This window comes from Hypanus sabinus, chromosome 22 (genome assembly GCF_030144855.1).
Source record: "Hypanus sabinus isolate sHypSab1 chromosome 22, sHypSab1.hap1, whole genome shotgun sequence".
Classification (NCBI taxonomy): Eukaryota; Metazoa; Chordata; class Chondrichthyes; order Myliobatiformes; family Dasyatidae; genus Hypanus; species Hypanus sabinus.
The window spans coordinates 14972984-14993327 of NC_082727.1; the positions used below are offsets into that span (position 1 = coordinate 14972984).

Below are 20344 nucleotides of genomic sequence, written 5' to 3' on the forward strand. Positions count from 1 at the left end.
GCAGAGAGAGTAAATGAGATAGAATGAGTGTGTAAGAGTGAAAATAGAGAAAGAGAGGGGGAGTGATAGTGTGTGAATAGAGAGTATGTTAGAGAGTGACAGTGTGAGAGTGAGCGATAGATAAGGAGAGAATGAATGAGAAAGAATGTCAGAAAGAGAAAACGTTTGTGAGATGGAATTATGGAGAGGGAGAGAGAGGGTTTTAAAGTGTGAGGGAGAGAAAGAGTGACAGTTTGAGTTGGAGAGGGTGTGTGGAAGAGTATAAGACATTGAACCAGAACCAGGGCTTTGCCCCAAGTCTGTTCCATCATCCCATTATTTTCCCTCTCAACTCCATTTTCCTGCCTTCTCCCTGTAACCTTTGTCACTCCTATTAATTAAGAACCAATCAATCTCTGCTTTAAGTGTACACAATGACTTGGCCTCCACAGCTGAATGTGGCAATGAATTCCACAGGTTCACCAGCCTCTGGCTAAAGGAATTCCCCCTCCTATTCTGAGGCTGTGCCCGCTGGCCCTAGACTCTTCCACGATTGGAAGCATCCTCTCCACGTCAACTCTGTCTGGGCCCCTAGGAGGGGAGAGAGTGAGGGTATGAGAATGAAAGAAAGGAACAGAGAATGGGAGTGATAGGGAGATAGTGAAAGAGTGCAGATGTAAGAGAGAATGAGAGGGAATGTGTCAGGGATAGGGTCAGATGGATTGAGAGTATGGGACAGTGAATGGGAGATAAAGGGACAGAAAGAGTGAGGTGGTGTGTGAGAGAGCAAAACAGAAAGAATGGCAAATAGACAATGGAAATAAAGAGTAAAGTAGGCAGGAAGAAAAAAAGACTGACAGAGAAAAACAGAAATAGAATGAATTGGGCATCATATTCATGCATCATTTGCTGGGCATATCCACACTGGTGCTCAGTCTGGTAAAATCCTGCCCGTAAAATTCCAACCCTTTACATCCCTTCATTCTCGTCTCTCCCTTTCCCTGTCACCTCCTTCAGCCCTGGAACCCTTGGAGACTGTCCCTAGTCCTCCTTTTCTGGTGTCCCCAGTAGCCACAGCTGCAGAGCTTGGCAATTCTCTCCTGAGCCTCTGTCTCCCATCCTCAGGGTGAATCTTGATGGAGTTTGCATCAATCGGGCATTATAGAGTCATAGAGCACTACGGCACGGAAACAGGCCCTTCTAGTCTATTCTATGCTGAATTATTATTCTGCCTGGTCCCACCAACCTACATCTGGATCTTAGCCATCATACCCCTCCTGTACTTATGCAAATTTATTTTGAATATTGAAGTCAAACCTACATCCGCCAGGCCTACTGGCAGCTCGTTCCACACTCCCAGCACCCTCTCCGTGCAGAGCTTCCTCTTAAATATGTTACACTATCTTAGAATATGTTATGGTATTAAGACACCAGATAAATGGAACTTCTAGCTGAAGGCAAATAAGTCTTCGTCAGTGGGAAATCGCACAAAAGCAGAGGAATGGGCTGTTCCCGTCAACCCGAGAACAATGATTCCCAACAATTTCCTATCAGTTTCTCTGAGCTATCAGGAAAATGGGCAATGCAAACTCATGCCTCGATGATCTGACAGTCACCTTTTCAGTGACCACTTGTGGATAATCACAGAGTCCGAGAGCGTTAAGCACTAAAACAGGTCCTTTGACCCATCTAGTCTGTGCCAAACTATTATTCTGCTTAGTCCTATCAATCCACACCTCTCCTGCCCATGTACTTACACAAACTTCTCTAATGTTTCTTAACCCTGTGCTGGCCCTGCCCTGGAAGTGATTCTTTTCATTACCTTAGCTCCCCGTTCAGCAAATTTTAAACCAGTAAATCACGTGACAGCCTATGAGATATTTCAAAACCTGCAGAGTGAATATTCTTGTCACAAAGATGTTGGCGATGTTCTGATTTCATCAAAATGGACGAGAATCGGATTTTCCTTCTGACTGTAGTCTCTTCTTCTGATTTGTTTCCTAGGAAATGTTGGATATTATGAAATCCATTTATGACATGATGGGGAAGTACACCTACCCAACGGTGAGGGAGGAATCCCCTCAGGAGCACGTGGAAACATTCTTCCAGGTAAAATGATACATAAGGGAAGTAATCAACATCCAGTGGGACGGTGTAGAGGAAATTCCACTCTGTATCTAACCCGTGCTGTCCCTGTCCTGGGAGTGTGTGATGGGACACTGAGGGAGCTTCACTCTGTATCTAACCCGTGCTGTCCCTGTCCTGGGAGTGTGTGATGGGACGGTGTAGAGGGAGTTTCACTCTGTATCTAACCCGTGCTGTCCCTGTCCTGGGAGTGTGTGATGGGACAGTGTAGAGAGAGCATCACTCTGTATCTAACCCGTGCTGTCCCTGTCCTGGGAGTGTGTGATGGGACGGTGTAGAGGGAGTTTCACTCTGTATCTAACCCGTGCTGTCCCTGTCCTGGGAGTGTGTGATGGGACGGTGTAGAGGGAGTTTCACTCTGTATCTAACCCGTGCTGTCCCTGTCCTGGGAGTGTGTGATGGGCCAGTGTAGAGGGAGCTTCACTCTGTATCTAACCCATGCTGTCCCTGTCTTGGGAGTGATTCTGCTCATTAACTGAGCTCCTGTTCAATGAATTGTAAACCAACATATTACATGGATCAGAACACATGCAATTATTTCCAAACCAGTTGCACAGGCATTTGCCACACTCTGATTTCACCTTGTGTCCCTTCTTACACCACAGAAAATGGACAAGAATCGGGACGGGGTGGTAACTATCGAGGAATTCATCGAAACTTGTCAAAAGGTGAGATACCTGTCCCGAACTGAAATATTTGTAGCCAGATCAGGTGTCATGCTACAGGTATAGAAACCTCGCCCAACCCCCCTGCACCCCAATGCCAGATCGGATGTTTATACTCCAAATGGAATGAGTACCTTTGGTGAATTACCTGTGTTACGAGCCCCGTAACTGGGTCACTTACCAGCAAAGATAGAGAGGTCCGTTGAAGCCTGATGATACAATTTTTAACAGTATTTATTAGTAAAAATACACAAAAATACTATCAATGCAAATATACAGATAATAGATGTCATCAATACTAAATCTAAAAGTGCGGGTATAATAATAATCAATAAGAAATAAGCTCTATCGTTGCCTAGGGGATAATGTACTGTCCGATGGAAATATAAAGTTCACTCAGTTCATGCAGGCTGCAGCCTTTGGGGACCACTGGGTTTGCAATGGTTGGAGAGAGAGAGTGAGTTGGGAGAAAAACTTGTCGATTCCTTTTATGATTTCGATCCGTCGGAATCTCGTTGGTGTCCGTTGGAATCTGTTAATGAAAACTTGCTGATTCCTTTAATGATTTCGATCTGTCGGAATCTCGTTGGTGTCCATCGGAATCCGTTGGAATCTCGTTCACTTGTGGCCTCTCCGTTAGCTAAGCCGTTCTTCCGTGGTGAGCCCGCCAATCTCAGGCAAGGGAAGGATGTACACGAGCCCCCACCGGCTGTCGCTATTAAACGCTGTCACGGGATTTCTAGCGTTTCTCCTGGTGCGTCTAAAGGAGCTGTTCCCCAGACCCTCTTTTATCCTTACTCACGGGGTCTCAGATGTCAATCAGGTTGGGATGATGCAATCCCTCAACCAGACCACTCTGGTCGTCCCCTGAGGGGCTTCAATGAATAGTACAGTACTCAATACACAATTCCGTCTCCAAGAGACAATGGCCGTTATCAGTGGCTTTGTTCCGCTGAGGCCCAGGACACATTCCTAACCTTGTGGATTCTGCGTGTGTCTCTCTCATTTCCTGGGTCCCAGACCCGAATTAATAGCGATCTTGCGATTCTCAAAAAGGAGGGGGTGACTTTGTACCCTTCGGCCCCTCAGAGTTACGGCACATTCGTAACACCTGTATCCCAGGAACGACATCTTGTTCCAGTCAAATACCCGGACTAGAATATAAGCACAAGGATATAATGCTGAGGCTTTCTAAGTCATTGTTCAGACCACACTCGGGTATTGTGAGCAGTTTGGGGCTTCATATCTAAGAAAGGATATGCTGGTTTTGGATTGGAAAATAATCCTGGGAATGAAAGGGTTAACATTTTACCAGTGTTTGCTGACTCTGCGCTTGTACTTGCTGGAGCTTAGAAGGATGAAGAGGATATCATTGAAACATACCAAGTATGGAAAGGCCTAGACAGAATGAACATGTGAGTAGGTTTCCAGTAGTGGGAGAGTCTAGGACAAGAGGGCCACAGCCTCAGAAGGGCTTTCCTCTAGAACAGAGGAATTTCTTTACTCAGAGACTGGTGAACCTGTGGAATTCATTGTCACAGGTGGCTGTGGCAGTCAAGTCATTTGGGTATACTTCACCATAGAACACTACGGCACAGTGCAGGCCCTTCAGCCCTCCATGTTGTGCCGACCCATATAATCCTTAAAAAAAAGTACTGAACCCACACTAAAGCGGAGCTTGATAGGTTATTGATTAGTTGGGGTATCAAGTGTTATCGGGAGAAAGCGGAAGAATGGGGTTGAGAGGGGAAATAAATCAGCCATGATCAAATGGCGGAGCAGACTTAGTGAACTGAGTGCCCCTTTTCTGTGTCCTATGGTCTTGTGATATGTTGGTGCACCAATGAACGTGTACTCCAGGGAGATGCCTGTATCCCAGGGAAAGTATGCATATTCCAATGGGATATTGTTATTCCACGTGAAATACATAGTCACACAGAGGCCCTTTGGCCCTCCCTGTCCGTTGTGACCATCCTATTTACCAACCCTTGGTCTGAGGCCATCTACACCTTACTGATCCAACTGCTTCTCTGGATAATGGATAAACGTCCGTGAGTGTCTGCCTCCACCAGCCCTCTTGGCTCTGTGATCGAGAATCCCCTCTAAACCCCTTACCCATTACATAAACCTATGGCATCTAATGTTAGACACCTATGTAGGAGAGAGTTTCCTATTATCTAATCTATATATGCCCCTCGTAATTTTGTACATCTGCGTTAGGTCCCCCTCAGCTCCAATGTGCCAAGTACTCAAACTCAGCCCACCTAGTCTCTTATCATAAATGAAACACTCCATCCCTGGCAGCCTCCACCCTGACTTAATAAACATCGATTTCTGTAACTTCCAGTCACTTCTCCCCCTTCCCTTCTCTCTTTTTCCATCCCCATCCTGGTTCCCCCTCTTACCGCTTCCACTTCCCTTCATCTACCCATTCTTCTTCCCTTTCTCCCATGGTCCACTCTCCTCTCCTATCAAATTCCTTCTTCTCCAGCCCTTCACCTCTTCCACCTATCATTCTCTACCAGTGCTGCCATCTTTATAATCAGACTTATTATCACTGAGTTAGCAATAGAGCTCAGTCATTTTGTGCCATGCTGTATGACATTGTCATTGTGTGCCATATTGTATGACATCACCATTACGTGCCGTGCCATATGACATGGGCGATTGCTCTGGCAAATTTTTCTACAGAAGTGTTTTGCCATTGTCTTCTTCTGGGCAGTGTCTTTACAAGACAGGTGACACCAGTTATTATCAATACGCTTCAGAGATTGTCTGCCTGGTATCAGTGGTCACATTACTGGTGAAGTGCACCAGCTGCTCATACGGCCATCCACTACCTGCTCCCATGAGTTCACGTGACCCTGATCGGAGGGGGTGCCTAAGCAGGTGCTACACCTTGCCCAAGGGTGACTTGTAGGTCACTGGAGGAAAGGAGTGCCTTACACCTCCTTTCGTAGAGACGTATCTCCACCCACCACCCATTGTAGGACAGTGTAAAAGCATAAAATTGCTAAAAGTTACAAAATCAAAAATTAGTGCAAAAAAATGAATAGTGAAGTAGCAATCATGGATTCACAGACTATTTTGAAATCTGATGATGGAGGGGCAGAAGCTGTTTCTGAATCATTGATTGTGGGTCTTTGAGCTCCTGTATATCCTCCCTGATAGAGGTAATGAGAAGAGGGCACTTCCCAGACTTTTCGAGGCACTGCCTCTTGAAAGTGTCTAAGAAGATGGGAGAGTTGTGCCTGTGATGGAGCAGGTTGAGTCGGAGCCTCTTGCAATCCTTACAGGCCAGACTGTGATGCAACCAGTCAGACACAGCAGTGGAAATTGCAAGCCATTTCAAACTCCTGGGTGCCCATCACACACAACCTCTCACGGTCCCAGAACACATCCTACACAATCAAGAAAGCTCACCAAAGCCTCTTCTTTCTGATGAAGTTGAAGGAAGCTGGACTATGCACATCGTATTTGCGTCTTTCTACAGATACACAGTAGAGAGCATCCCAACTAGCTGCGTCACTGCTTGTTACAAAAACTACACTGTGGCAGACAGGAAGACTCTACAACGGGGAGCCAAAACTGCCCAATGCATCACTGACACCAGCCCACCCACCATCAAGGGCATATACACAGAAAGGTGCCAGAAAAGGGACAGTAACATCATGAAGGATCCCAAATAACCTGGTCATGGACTGTTTGTCCCATCAGGGAGGAGGCTATATCACATCCACACTAGGACCTCCAGACGCAAAAACAGTTACTTTCCCCGAAGGGTAAAGCTCCACCCACTAACCCCACCACTACTTTATTATTTCCTGTCAGTCACATTATGTACAACCTAGCCTCACGTTATGAACATACAATCTATGCACATCAGCTATCTTATGTATTTATATTTATTGTGCATTTTTATTATTATTGTTGTGTTCTTTATCTTTTGTGTTTTTTTTTCTGCTGCATCGGGTCCGAGTAACAAATATTTTGTTCTCCTTACAGGAAATGTCATTAAGCAATCTTGAATCTAGAATACGCTTACGCTCCACTGTAAATCAAAGGAAATTTGAGATTCTTGCACTTGTGTGTGGTGTGTGTGTGTGTGTGTGTGTGTGTGTGTGTGTGTGTGTGTGTGTGTGTGTGTGTGTGTGTGTGTGTGTGTGTGTGTGTGTGTGTGTGTGTGTGTGTGTGTGTGTGTGTGTGTGTGTGTGGTGTGTGGTGTGTGGTGTGTGTGTGTGTGTGTGTGTGTGTGTGTGTGTGTGTGTGTGTGTGTGTGCGCGTGCGTGCGTTTGTGAGTGAGTCTAAGGGCAAAGATGTGTAACGAATGTACATAAGCCAGACGGATAGAGGACAGGCTAAGAGTGTTACTGAACAGATGTGAGCGAGTGTGTTAGTGAACATGCCTGATTGCATTCTGCACAAGGATCTGTGAGTGAATATGGGTTGTCATCACTAATTATTTTCTTCCTAATTTTTCTCAGGATGAAAACATCATGAAGTCAATGCAGCTTTTTGAGAATGTCATCTAGAGGTCAGAGGTGGGGCTGAGGTCAGTGCTGAGCTGACCTCTGACTCCTCGCCTTCTGTCCTTGGTGGGCCGACCTTGGGCCTTTGACTTGTTCAATGGGGAGCTTCAACTTCTGAATCAGAACTTCATTTGGAGGTGGGGGAGGTGAAGGTTTGGACAACGTTATTGACCACAGACGTGGAGAGGAAAGAAAGAACAGGCCTCCTGTGACGGACATTTTGTACTTTTTCACGGACCTGCTCGAGAATGCAAAGAATCGGCATGGAAGAACCTCACAGTGTTGCAGCTGTGGGGTGTGCAAGTCACAATACATGCGCCCAAGTGCGGAGGGCACAGATCTACACAGCATGTTACTGGGTCACACTATAAGCATCTTTATACAGAAATGCAAGGTTGCATGGGGGCAAAAAATGGCGAATTACCTGCAGTCCATCCCTTCCATCTGTCACGTTGCCTGCTGTATGAGGTCAGACCCACGGAACAAAGTCCGCCTGTGCCAAAATGTCTTCCTTGTCCCCTTCAGCTTCATTGCCCAGGTTTAGATTCTAACCCCACGGGTCAAAAATAAACCTCATGGGATAATGTGGAGGGAGCTTCACTCTGTATCTAACCCGTGCTGTCCCTGTCCTGGGACAGTGTAGAGGGAGATTCACTCTGTATCTAACCCGTGCTGTCCCTGTCCTGGGAATGTGTGATGGGACAGTGTAGAGGGAACTTCACTCTGTATCTAACCCGTACTGTCCCTGTCCTCGGAGTGTGTGATGGGACAGTGTAGAGGGAGTTTCACTCTGTATCTAACCTATAGTGTCTCTGTCCTGGGAGTGTGTGATGGGACGGTGTAGAGGGAGCTTCACTCTGTATCTAACCCGTGCTGTCCCTGTCCTGGGAGTGTGTGATGGGACAGTGTAGAGGGAGCTTCACTCTGTACCTAACCCATGCTGTCCCTGTCCTGGGAGTGTGTGATGGGACAGTGTAGAGGGAGATTCACTCTGTGTCTAACCCGTGCTGTCCCTGTCCTGGGAGTGTGTGATGGAACAGTGGAGACTGTATAGTGACCTCACATTGCAACAATCCATTGTCTAGAAGCTTTGTAGTAAAGAATATTCTTGCATCTCCAATAATCTCTCAATGGACCCTTCACAAATATATCAGCAAATGTCTCTGCCAGATGTTATCTAGTTTACTAAAGTCCTCTAAGTGAATAGACCCTTTATAATAGAGCCTTCTTCCAAGGTGAACCTTGCAAATGTGGGTAACAGTTGTCAACTGATCAAAGACAATGTAAGTGGGTGAGCCCACTTGAAGAGCTGGGGAAGTATTGAGAATATCTCAAAATAATTTAACACATTTTGGAAGCAGTTTCATCACTGTCTAGAGAAATTGTTCCCATTCTCTGAATTTAGTGACTTGTGCCTCTATGAAGGCAACAATGCTTCAAATTGAGTGGCTGCTTCTCAATGGAATGGTGACTATTAATACCTGACACTGACTGACAGAAGAACGCAGTGAGACATCTCAAACACTTGGACCTAGAGTTAGGAGGAAAGATGGTTGGAGAGATTTGTAGATGGAATTCCAATACTTGGGCTCTCTGTGAACAGAGTACATAGAAGATTACAGAACAGTACATACACTATGGCCCACGATGTTCTGTTCATCTTTTAGAAATCTAACCCTTCCCTCCCACATAGCCCTCTGCATTTCTATCATCAAAGTGCCTATCTATTAGTCTCTTAAGTATGTCTCATACATCTGCCCCACCACCACCCTTCCACCCACCACTCTTTGTATTAAGAACTTTCCCCTGACACCCCCCCCCCCATTATACTTTCCTCCAGGCGCCTTAGAACACCCTCTAATTCCTGATGAAGGGTCCGAAACATCGATTGTTTATTCATTTCCATACATGCTGCCTGATCTGCTGAGTTCATCCAGCATTTTGTGTGTGACACTTTAAAATGGTGCCCCTTCGTATCCGCCATTTCTGCCCCGGGAAAAAATCTCTGTCTGTCCACTCGATCTATGCCCCTTATCACCTCTGTCAAGTTGGCTCTCATCCTCCTTTGCTCTGCGGCAGAAGGTAACTCGCTGAAGATGGTGCAGCTGGAAACTGGAACTTCCAGAGGTCTCCTGGCGTGGAAGATTTCAAAGACATGGGCTGGATTAAGTTACAGTCACAGGGTGTACTGGAACATGAGGATGAGAATTCCTCATTCAGAAGGAGGATTCCTTTATTGTGAGCAGTTTTGGGCCCCATAGGATGTGCTGGCATTGGAGAGGTTCCAAAGGAGGCTCATGAAAATTATCCCAGGAATGAAAATGTTAACGTATGAGGAGCATTGATGGCTCTGGACCTGTACTCACTGAAATTTAGAAGAATGAGGGGGACACCATTGAAACCGACTGATTGTTGAAAGGCCTAGAGAGAATGGATGTGGAGAGGATGTCTCCAATAGTGGGAGAGTCTATGATCAGAGGGAAGAGCCTCAGAAGAGAAGGTCATCCCTTTAGAACAGAGATGAGGAGGAATTTCTTTAACCAGATGGTGGTGAATCTGTGGAATTTGTTGCCACAGATAGCTGTGGTGACTAAATCATTGGGTATATTTAAAGCAGAGGTTCACAGGTTCTTAATTAAGAAGAGCATCAAAGGTTATGGGGGAGAAGGCAGAATAATGACGATGAGAGGGGTAATAAGTCAACTATGATTGAATGACAGTGCAGACTTGATGGGCCGAATAGCCTAATTCTGATCCAATGTCTTACGGTCTTATCTCACCCTGAATGAGGATCCCTCACGCAGAATGAGAAGTCTTCACTTGGAGTGAAAAGTTTTCACTCAGAAGTCCTCTTTCAGAATGAGGATTATTCTTTAAGAATATGTCAAGAAGCACAAGGAATGTTCCCTGGAGAAATTGCTCATTGTCAGACCCAGCGGGTTAGGTTTTGGTACCTGGCGTTCAGTGAAGCCAAACACCCTTGAAATTCCAACGTATCACTGCCGATGAGAGCACTGGAGAATCTCCCCGTCTGAAAGGCTGGTGGAGACAGAATCTGCACAAAGCATAGGTGAGGGTGACCACTTTAACACTGGGAGTGCAACAGACTGTGAGTGGAGAAGCCAGAGTAACCTCAGCTCCACAGGGACAATGGTGGATCAGATGGTGCCCTAAGGCTGTAAATTTCTCTGGTTTATAACCCTCCCTCCTGAGCCGTCTCTTCAACATGCACCAAGTTGAAGCGATAGCCACCATTCCCCGCCCTTTGTTAGGCACTCCAGACCCCTGAAGGAGAGCGTAGGAAGTGACATCAAGAAGTAAAAACAAAAGGACAGGCAAGTATTTTGAATATAAAGGGACTGAAATGGTGGAGTAAATTCTTATCGTGAGGACGATAAGAATACTGATACTTTTAACAGTAGATCTCTGGTTTGTGACTTAATTTTAAGTCTTAACCTGCATTGCAACAGACAAATCAATAGTCTGAGGGGCAAAACCTCAAATGATTGATTTAGCTTGTTTATTAACAATAACTAACTGACTGCTTTGTAATAGTGTTTCTGTCTGCTGCACAGATCTACGAGAAAACCCCAGGCAATAACTGTTCTAGTTACATCACACAGTCTCCTCTCTGGGGTTCCTGATGTAAACCCCTGAGATAATTTGTGCAGAAAATTTACTTTGGCATTTACCTGCTGAGGGAGCTTCTCTGTATCTAACCCATGCTGTCCCTGTCCTGGGAGTGTGTGATGGGACAGTGTAGAGGGAGCTTCACTCTGTATCTAACCCGTGCTGTCCCTGTCCTGGGAGTGTGTGATGGGACAGTGTAGAGGGAGCTTCACTCTGTATCTAACCCGTGCTGTCCCTGTCCTGGGAGTGTGTGATGGGACAGTGTAGGGGGAGCTTCACTCTGTATCTAACCCGTGCTGTCCCCGTCCTGGGAGTGTGTGATGGACAGTGTAGAGGGAGCTTCACTCTGTATCTAACCCGTGCTGTCCCTGTCCTGGGAGTGTGTGATGGGACAGTGTAGAGGGAGCTTCACTCTGTATCTAACCCGTGCTGTCCCTGTCCTGGGACTGGGTAACATATTGGAACTTCTCTTTTTCTGGCTGATTGTGTCCTTGTAGAAGGGATCTTTTGGGCAGATACTTTGAATATCCTGCTGTCAGCAGTGAGTTGAGTTTGAGTGAACTCCAATACAGGAGTGGAAAAGCGGGAGGGATATGGCATGGGAATGGCAAAAGAGATTTGTCAACCAAACTCCAAGCCTTCAGTTACAGTAACTTACATAGGATGTGACTGAGGGTAAGTGAAACTAGGATTGTTCTTTTAATGGAAAAGAGATTAAAGGAAGATGTAATCAAGACATCCTATAGTATGAAGGGTAGGTGAGAATGTTTCCAGTGACAGATACAGTCCAAAGCTCATCTCTTGTACTGAGAAGAATGATTTGGTTTTAGACAATGTCCACTTAGAGGGACAGGATCAGTAACTTGGGGATTAAACACAGTATTCTGTCAATACCAAATGTGATGGCTCAGATGCTCTGTGAAGGTGAGAAACTAATGTCAACTCCCCTGAGCAGAGCAGGAGCCTGGGTCATCCGTGTCTTGCACAGTTGGTGTATTCTGTCTCTGTAACACCCCCCCCCCCAACCCTCCAGAATACAATGGAGTCTGATTTTATTTGGAACTACTGGTATTAAAGAGCGATACAATCTCAGAATCCCAGAAGGATTGGAAAGATGATTTTTCCATCAGTGTGTCTACAGTGTTGGCAGCATCTTATATCCCTGCTGATTTTGTTTAGTTGATCTATCAGAATTGCACACAAAGGCTTGTCACTGTTCCTCAGTATGTGTGACCATAACGAGCCAGTTCAGCAATGCTGATGACGGGTCTCCACCTAAAGTGTTCATTCTTTGTTCATCTCCATACACGCTGACTGGCCTGCTGAGTACTTCCAGCATTTTGTGGGTGTTGCTCAAGATTTCCAGCATTTGCAGTTTCTCTCATGCCTAGATATATATTTTATTCTCCCCAAACGTCCATCAACTCTTCCCAGATTGTACCCACCCACCCACCCCAAGGGCTAGTGAACATACCAACCATTATGGTTTTGATATGTGGGAAACACTCACAAGATGCTGGAGGAACTCAGCAGGTCGGGAGGCATCTATCGCAGAGAATAACTCGGCATCATTTCAGGCTGAGACCATTCATCAGGTCTGGAAAGGAAGGACCTCTCCCCACCTTCTTATTCTGGCTTCTGTCCCATTCCTTTTCAGTTCTGATGAAGGGTCCCAGCCTCAAACATCAACTGTTTATTCATTTCCATAGATACCACCTGATTTGCTGAGCTCCTCCAGCATTTTGAGTGTGTTGCTCTGGATTTCTTACATCTGCAGAATCTCTTATGTTTGGGTAGTACCTCTGTATTCTTGAGGCAAACTCTGCCATCCCCTCTTATGAATCTTCCTCTGTGACAGCTATCCGGGTCACTTGACAGCTCCCTCATTTCCAACAGCTGCAACGGTCTGTCCCAAACCCATCCCCCGCAAACCAAGAGGCTGACAGTAATCCTGCTGATGTGTACACTTGCATGGACAGACCCACACACACGCACGCAGGGGTGTGTATGTACATCCTTACATTCCTGGCCTTGCTCCCCTTACCCAGCAACACTGTTGAGAACGGCCACAGCCCCCGCTGTTGCCGGGAGTCCTCCAAGAGCAGCGCCTCGACTGTCCCAGCCTTTACCAGCAGGGGCAGTGGCGAGCTATGTGTGAGAGTGTTTGCAACAGTATGTTCTCTCCCAATCATCCACCAAGGTCTCCCTGCGTAACTTGGTTTGTATATCCTCCACCACGGCACACGAATGCTTAGCCATCCATATCTGTATATTTTGTAAAAAAAATATTAAAAATCACAATTGCAATAAAAATAACAAAGTTCCCTGTTTATTTTCCAACTACCACTCGCCTCAACAGTTTCTAAATGATATGGAGGGCTATGGTCCAGGTACAGATCGATGGGATTAGGCAAAATGATATATTGGCATGGACTAGATGGGCCAAAGGGCCTATTATTGTACTGTAGTGCTTTATGACTTTTTTTTTTAATCATCACACTTCTTGACAACTTTATGGGTTGAAGAAACCTAAAGGGAGGTCACTCCGACAACTTGCATCAGAGTCGGAATCAGCTGCAGCCATTACGTGCCGTGTCGTATGATGAAGGTGATCGTGGTCTCATAACCATGATAGCTCGTGGCAAGTTTTAGTACCAAAGTTATTTTGCCATTGCCTTCTTCTAGACAGAGTCTTTACAAGACGGGTGACCCCAGCCATTGTCAATGCGTTTCAGATATGGTCTGCCTGGCGTCAGTGGTCGCGTAATCAGGACTCGTGATCTGCACCGGCTGCTCATCCGACCATCCACCACCTGCTTCCTTGGCCTAACATCACTCTGATCAGATGGGGGGAGGGGCTAAACAGGTGCTACACCCCGCCCAGGGGTACCTGCAGGCTAGCAGAGGGAAGTAGCACCTTACACTCCCTTTGATAGAGACGTATCACCACCCTGCCACACAACAGGTTTATTATCACTGACATAGGTTGTGAAATTTGTTGTGGCAACAGTACAGTGCGATACATAAAAAAATTACTATATGTCACAAAAATAAATAAGTGGTGCAAAAGGCAATTAAAGAGATAATGTTAATGCGTTCATGGACTGAAACAGGTGTCACACACCCCTGGAAGTCAACTGCTTAATGAGTGAGTGTCTCACTTTACTGACTCCCCAAGGCACACAACAACCAGCACCACCTGTTACAAGCAGCTTCAAAGAAGCATTAGCAGAAACAAAACAGAGCTCACACCACATAAAGGAGATTTGCTTGGTGTCGTGTAGCACTGGGGCCTTGCTAAACGGCATGAAGCCAGAACAGATGTGGCAGCCTCCAGGTGAGCAGCCATAAGGTGTCTCGAGCCATCGGCACTTTCAGATGCGTACTGTACGTCAGCACTGTGGGATGTCTCCTCCTGCACAAGACTGGGAATCGACTCTGGTCCGATGAGGAGTGTGGGAGGGCATGCTAAACTGTAGTACGGAGCTGTGGCAAAAGTCAAAAAGTTAAAAGGTGAGTTTATTGCAAAGGTGCAAAGAAAGACCTACTTGCTGCAGCATTGCAGGTCCATAGCGCCATATCAGCAGCAGTCACAAGAAAAGCACAGACAACTTTTACAAGAAAGGTCCTAATTAGAACAAGGAAAAAGCCTAAGTTTAAAGTGATTGGAGTGGTCATAGGGTTACTGAACTGTATTGATTAGGGCTGTGCAGGTCAGTTCAAGAACCGAATGGTTGAAGGGAATTCGCTGTTCCTGAATTTGCTGGTGTGGGACTTCAGGCCTCTGTACTTCCGGCCCGATGGGAGCCGAGAGAAGATGGTATGACCTGTATGGTGGGGATCTCTGACGATGGATGTAACTTTCTTGAGGCAGCTCCTCTGGAAGATACTACTGATGACGGGGAGGTATCGGGCTGGGTCCAAAACTTGTGATTTTTGGACTGTATATTTGAATTGCCATAAAACCAATTAAGCCTATAAAACACCAGGCAATAGGCAATGAAGTGATCTCACTACCACTGACCCGATAGAAACTCTGCGGTCCTCTCTCATCTAGTTATGCATGGCAGGGATAACTGGGCATTTAACAAGGGAGAGAGATTCTAAGCATAAGATAAAGATTTGCTTTACTTGTCACTTGTACAGCGAAACAGAGTGAAATGACCAGCACAGTCCAAGGATATGATGGGGGCAGTCTGCAAGTGTTTCCAAGCATCTAGCATGCCCACAACCTACTAACCTCAACCCATACGTCTTTAGAGAGTGGAAGGAAACCCCTGCGGTTATGGAGAGAATGTACCAACTCATTACAGACAGTAGCATGAATTGAACCCAAGTTGCTGGCACTGTAAACATTACACCAACACCTACACTACCGAGCTGCCCACCAACATTTCATGGGCCGGCTACAGAAAACGAAAGTAGATCAGATACCATCTATCCTGAGGTGAGTGACTCAACGCCTGATACCAGAAGGCCTTTTCTCCATCTAGAAAGCACGAAGGCATGAGGCTACTCCAAACATTCCTGGGAGGTTTGAGACCATCCAGGACAAGGAACTGTTTGGCAGACGCCTCACCTACTCTCTCCACCACCGGATTCATTTATCATTGAAACATAGAGTGAAATGTGTCGTTTGCACGAGTAAACCACACAGCCCGAAAATGTGCTGGGGGAAAGCCACAAACGTCACCACACAGTCCGGTGCTGACATAACACACCCGCCACGTTCAGCAGCACGATGTGGGACACCACGAAACAGAACATAACAAGCAGCAACGAGCCAGCAAAACCAAAGCTGACTGTGGTGGGTATTGTTACTCACTTGCACCCACACTGGGCCATCCCACGTTGGGAGGATTTGGGATACCCTCCCAAATCCGAAGTCTCTACCACCAAACAGGGCCACGGGAGCACCACACCCACAGAGTCCCCTGGCAAGGCAGCGGCCATCCTGACTTGGAGCAGAGTCATTGTCGCTGGTCTGAACCCTGGACATCTCATGTATAGCAGCGCTGGTGACCTGATTCAGCATCACGTGGACAGCACCTTCAGATAGGTAGCTCACCTGCAACCGTCTCTCAGGCCATAAGACTAGACATGATATTAGGCTAGGGGAGAAAAAAACCAGAGGTCATGGGTTAAGGGTGAAGGGGGAAAAGTTTAAAGGGAACATTGGTGGGGGGGCTTCTTCACGCAGAGAGTGGTGGGAGTGTGGAATGAGTTGCCAGATGAGGTGTGAATGCGGGCTCACTTTTGACATTTAAGGAAAACCTGGACAGGTACATGGATGAGAGGAGTTTGGAGGGATATGGCCCGGGTGCAGGTCATTGGGACTAGGCAGAAAAATGGTTCAGCACAGCCAAGAAGGGCCAAAAGGCCTGTTTCTGTGCTGTAATGTTCTATGGTTCTATAGACATAATGGCAATGGCCTGACCTCCCCCCCTCCATAAAAAAACATTAAGGCCTTTGACAAGGTTCCATGGGAAACTAACTATGGGAGGTAAGTTAGGAAGATTCAGTCGCGAGGTATACATGGAAAGGTAGTAAATTGGATTAGACATTGGCTCAATGGAAGAAGCCAGAGAGTGGTAGTGGAGGATTGCTACTCAGTGGAGGCCTGTGACTAGTGGTGTGCCACAGGGATCAGTGCTGGGTCCATTGTTATTTGTCATCTATATCAATGATCTGGATGATAATGTGATCAGCAAATTTGCTGATGATAAAAAGACTGGAGGTGTAGTGGACAGTGAGGAAGGTTTTCAAAGCTTGCAGAGGAATCTGGACCAGCTGGAAAAATGAGCTGAAAAATGGCAGATGGAGTTTAATACCAACAAGTGTGAGGTATTGCACTTCGGAAGGAAAATGGTTCGGCACAGCCAAGAAGGGCCAAAAGGCCTGTTTCTGTGCTGTAATGTTCTATGGTTCTATTAGACCATAAGACACATGAGCAAAATTAGGATTCTCCATTTTATGATGGCTGATTAATCTGCCCTCTCAACTTCATCCTCCTGCCTTCTCCCAGAACCTTTGAAACACTGACTAATTAAGATAATTAAGCCCTGACCACTTTCAATATATTCAATGACTGAGTCTCCACAGCCAAACGTGGGAATGAATTCCGCCGATTCTCTGGCTAAATGAGTCTCTCCTCATCACTGTTCTAAAGTGATGTCCTTCTATTCTGAGGCTGTGTTCCCTGATCCCAGACCCTCTCACGATCGGAAACATCCTCTCCACGTCCACCTCAGCTTTTCAATATCCAGCAGGTAGAGAGGAAAGTGAAAAGTCAAAGGCTGAGTGGACACGCTCTAATTTTCTAGTTCCGACAGCTCAAGAGAGTGGGCACCATCCAGGATGAAGCAGTCCTGTTATTAAACATCTCACCTGGAGAACCAAACAGCAACCCATCCATGAACATGGCAGTACAATTACAAATCAACAGCACGTCCCAAACACGCCCATTGTCCGCCAGGCAAGGGCAGCAGCAGTGTGATCGATGTAGTCCCAGTTCATCACAGCGTGAAAATCTGTTCCCAGGATTATTAACACTAAGCCCCCAAACTTACGATTATACCCCACCCTGCGATTTTACTGCTGCATACCTGCTATTGTGTATATAACATGGGCAACAATTGTCCGCTGCTTTATCTAAACCCCTTGCCCCAAGGCATCTCTGCGACTGGCTGCGGCTCTCAAAGAGTTAATCCTTGCTGTTGTGGAGCCAAAGTTGTGCCATCGCCCGACCCCTGGACTGTGGGGTTGTGAAACACTGGTTGCAACGTCACTCCCAGTGGATACGTGCCAGGAACGGACCTCAGCCTGCTGGGGTAAACATATCGATAACTGTGTTCAGTCGAAGTCCCACAGCAACTCCTCTCCCTCCAGTTATTCTCAGCTGGGGATCTATTAGCCCTCCACACCACAGAGTGGCTGAACTAGGAGCACTACCAACATCCATCATCAGGGAACCCCACCACTCTCGTCTCGCTCCTGCCAGTAGACGAAGTACAGGAGCCTTAGGTCCCACACCACCAACTTCATGAAGTTACTACCCTTCAACCATCAGACTCCTGTACACGTGCGGATAACTTCACCCATCTCAACGCTGAACTGATTCCGCAACCTCTGGACTCTCTTTCAAGGATCCTGCAACTCATGATTTATCGACTTGTTTGTGCTTGTTTTAATTCCAAACAAGAGAAAATCCGCGGATGCTGGGAATCCAAGCAACACACACACAAAGTGCTGGAGGAACTCAGCAGGCCGGGCAGCATCCATGGAAAAGCGTAAACAGTCGACATTTCAGGCCGAGACCCTTCAGCAGGACCCGAAACGTTGACTGTTTACTCTTTTCCATAGACGCTGCCTGGCCTGCTGAGTTCCTCCAGCATTTTCTGCCTCTCGCCCCCGGTTGTTTTATTTGCCCAGATTACCTTTTGCACATTATTGTTTGTGCCAGTCTTTGCCTGCAGCTTTTCATTGATTCTATTGTATATAAGTTCTACTTTGAACTGTGTACTTTGATTTCACTTAATAGTTCTATTCTACTGGGAATGCCTGCAAGAAAAATAAATCTCAAGCAGTACATGGAGAATAATAATTACTTTGATAATAAATTTACTTTGACCTTTGAACTGTAACGTCTTATCGTACGCCATTACCTTAATCATTTTCTGTCACTCACCTCAGCCTGTGACCAACATCACTTTATGGACACATAATCAATAAATTTTTAGGCGTTTATTGTGTTCTTGATCTTATTCCGTTTTCTTTTGGTGCTGCATCGGATCCGGACTAACAATTATTTCACTCCCCTTTACACTTGTGTACTGGAAATGACATTAAACAGTATTGACTTACAGGAATTTATTCCTCGGGAGTTGGTTCTAGAATTACTCTATGCAAAGCGCGCCCTGTGATTAAATGCTATATAAATCAAGGCTTTTTGATGAAACGGGAGATAAGAGGGGGATTCATATTGGCACCTGGTGCAGGAGGTTAGGAGACGATAAAATCTGGGGAAGATGTCACTTTAAATACAGGGAACTACCTCTCCTCCACCCCTTTCGCTCCGGCGCGGGAGGGTTGGGTTGGATTGGACTCGACTCGCCTGGTTAACGGCGACCGCCACCATGTTACCTCGCCTCGGCTGCCTTGTGCTGAGCCTGGCCGCGCTCACCGTGGCTCTGGCCGCCGCGCTCGAGTTCCAGCATCACCGGTACGACGCGCTGGTCCGGGCGCTGCTCGCGGTGCAGCGGGACTGCCCGTTCATCAGCCGCCTGTACAGCATCGGGCGCAGCCTGCAGGGCCGGCACCTGTACGTGCTGGAGCTCAGCGACCACCCGGGCGTCCATGAGCCCCGTGAGTACCGGCGGCCGCGGGGCGACTGGACAGAGGACAGGGAGGGGTGTTGGAGGGTGAGGCATAGAGGGGACATGCAGAGGATGGGGCATTGGGTGGTAGTCGTGGAAAAGAGGGGGACACCGGGTGGTAGACCGGGAGAGAAGAGGGGCACCGGGTGTTAGACAGGGAGAGGAGAGGGGCACCGGGTGGTGGATGCAGAGAGGAGAGGGGCACCGGGTGGTGGACAGGGAGTGGAGGGGGGCACCGGGTGGTGGACAGGGAGAGGAGAGGGGAACCGGGTGGTGGACAGGGAGAGGAGAGGGGCACCGGGTGGTAGACAGGGAGAGGACAGGGGCACCGGGTGGTGGACAGGGAGAGGAGGGGGACACCGGGTGGTAGACAGGGAGAGGAGAGGGGCACCGGGTGGTGGATGCAGAGAGGAGGGGGGCACCGGGTGGTGGACAGGGAGAGGAGGGGGGCACCGGGTGGTGGACAGGGAGAGGAGAGGGGCACCGGGTGGTGGACAGGGAGAGGAGAGGGGCACCGGGTGGTGGATGCAGAGAGGAGGGGGGCACCGGGTGGTGGATGCAGAGAGGAGGGGGGCACCGGGTGGTGGACAGGGAGAGGAGGGGGGCACCGGGTGGTGGACAGGGAGAGGAGGGGGGCACCGGGTGGTGGACAGGGAGAGGAGAGGGGAACCGGGTGGTGGACAGGGAGAGGAGAGGGGCACCGGGTGGTAGACAGGGAGAGGACAGGGGCACCGGGTGGTGGACAGGGAGAGGAGAGGGGCACCGGGTGGTGGACAGGGAGAGGAGAGGGGCACCGGGTGGTGGACAGGGAGAGGAGAGGGGCACCGGGTGGTAGACAGGGAGAGGAGAGGGGCACCGGGTGGTAGACAGGGAGAGGAGAGGGGCACCGGGTGGTGGATGCAGAGAGGAGGGGGCACCGGGTGGTGGACAGGGAGAGGAGAGGGGCACCGGGTGGTGGATGCAGAGAGGAGAGGGGCACCGGGTGGTGGATGCAGAGAGGAGAGGGGCACCGGGTGGTGGA

At 47.7% G+C, this 20344-nt stretch overlaps 2 protein-coding genes across 9 annotated transcripts in view; both read left to right on the forward strand.

Moving 5' to 3' along the window:
• LOC132379349 (Kv channel-interacting protein 2-like) overlaps nt 1–13250 on the forward strand; it is a 523353-nt gene extending 510103 nt beyond the window's left edge. For all 8 annotated transcript variants that reach the window (XM_059947086.1, XM_059947091.1, XM_059947089.1 and 5 more), the window contains 3 exons: nt 1984–2088; nt 2730–2792; nt 7274–13250. In XM_059947086.1, coding sequence (XP_059803069.1) covers nt 1984–2088; nt 2730–2792; nt 7274–7321 — 216 coding nt within the window. In that variant the 3' untranslated portion in view covers nt 7322–13250. The remainder of the gene's footprint in view (nt 1–1983; nt 2089–2729; nt 2793–7273) is intronic.
• Nucleotides 13251–19031: 5781 nt separating this feature from the next.
• cpn1 (carboxypeptidase N, polypeptide 1) overlaps nt 19032–20344 on the forward strand; it is a 61120-nt gene continuing 59807 nt past the window's right edge. The window contains exon 1 of the mRNA XM_059947093.1: nt 19032–19312. Within this exon, the coding sequence (XP_059803076.1) occupies nt 19084–19312 (229 nt within the window). The 5' untranslated portion in view covers nt 19032–19083. The remainder of the gene's footprint in view (nt 19313–20344) is intronic.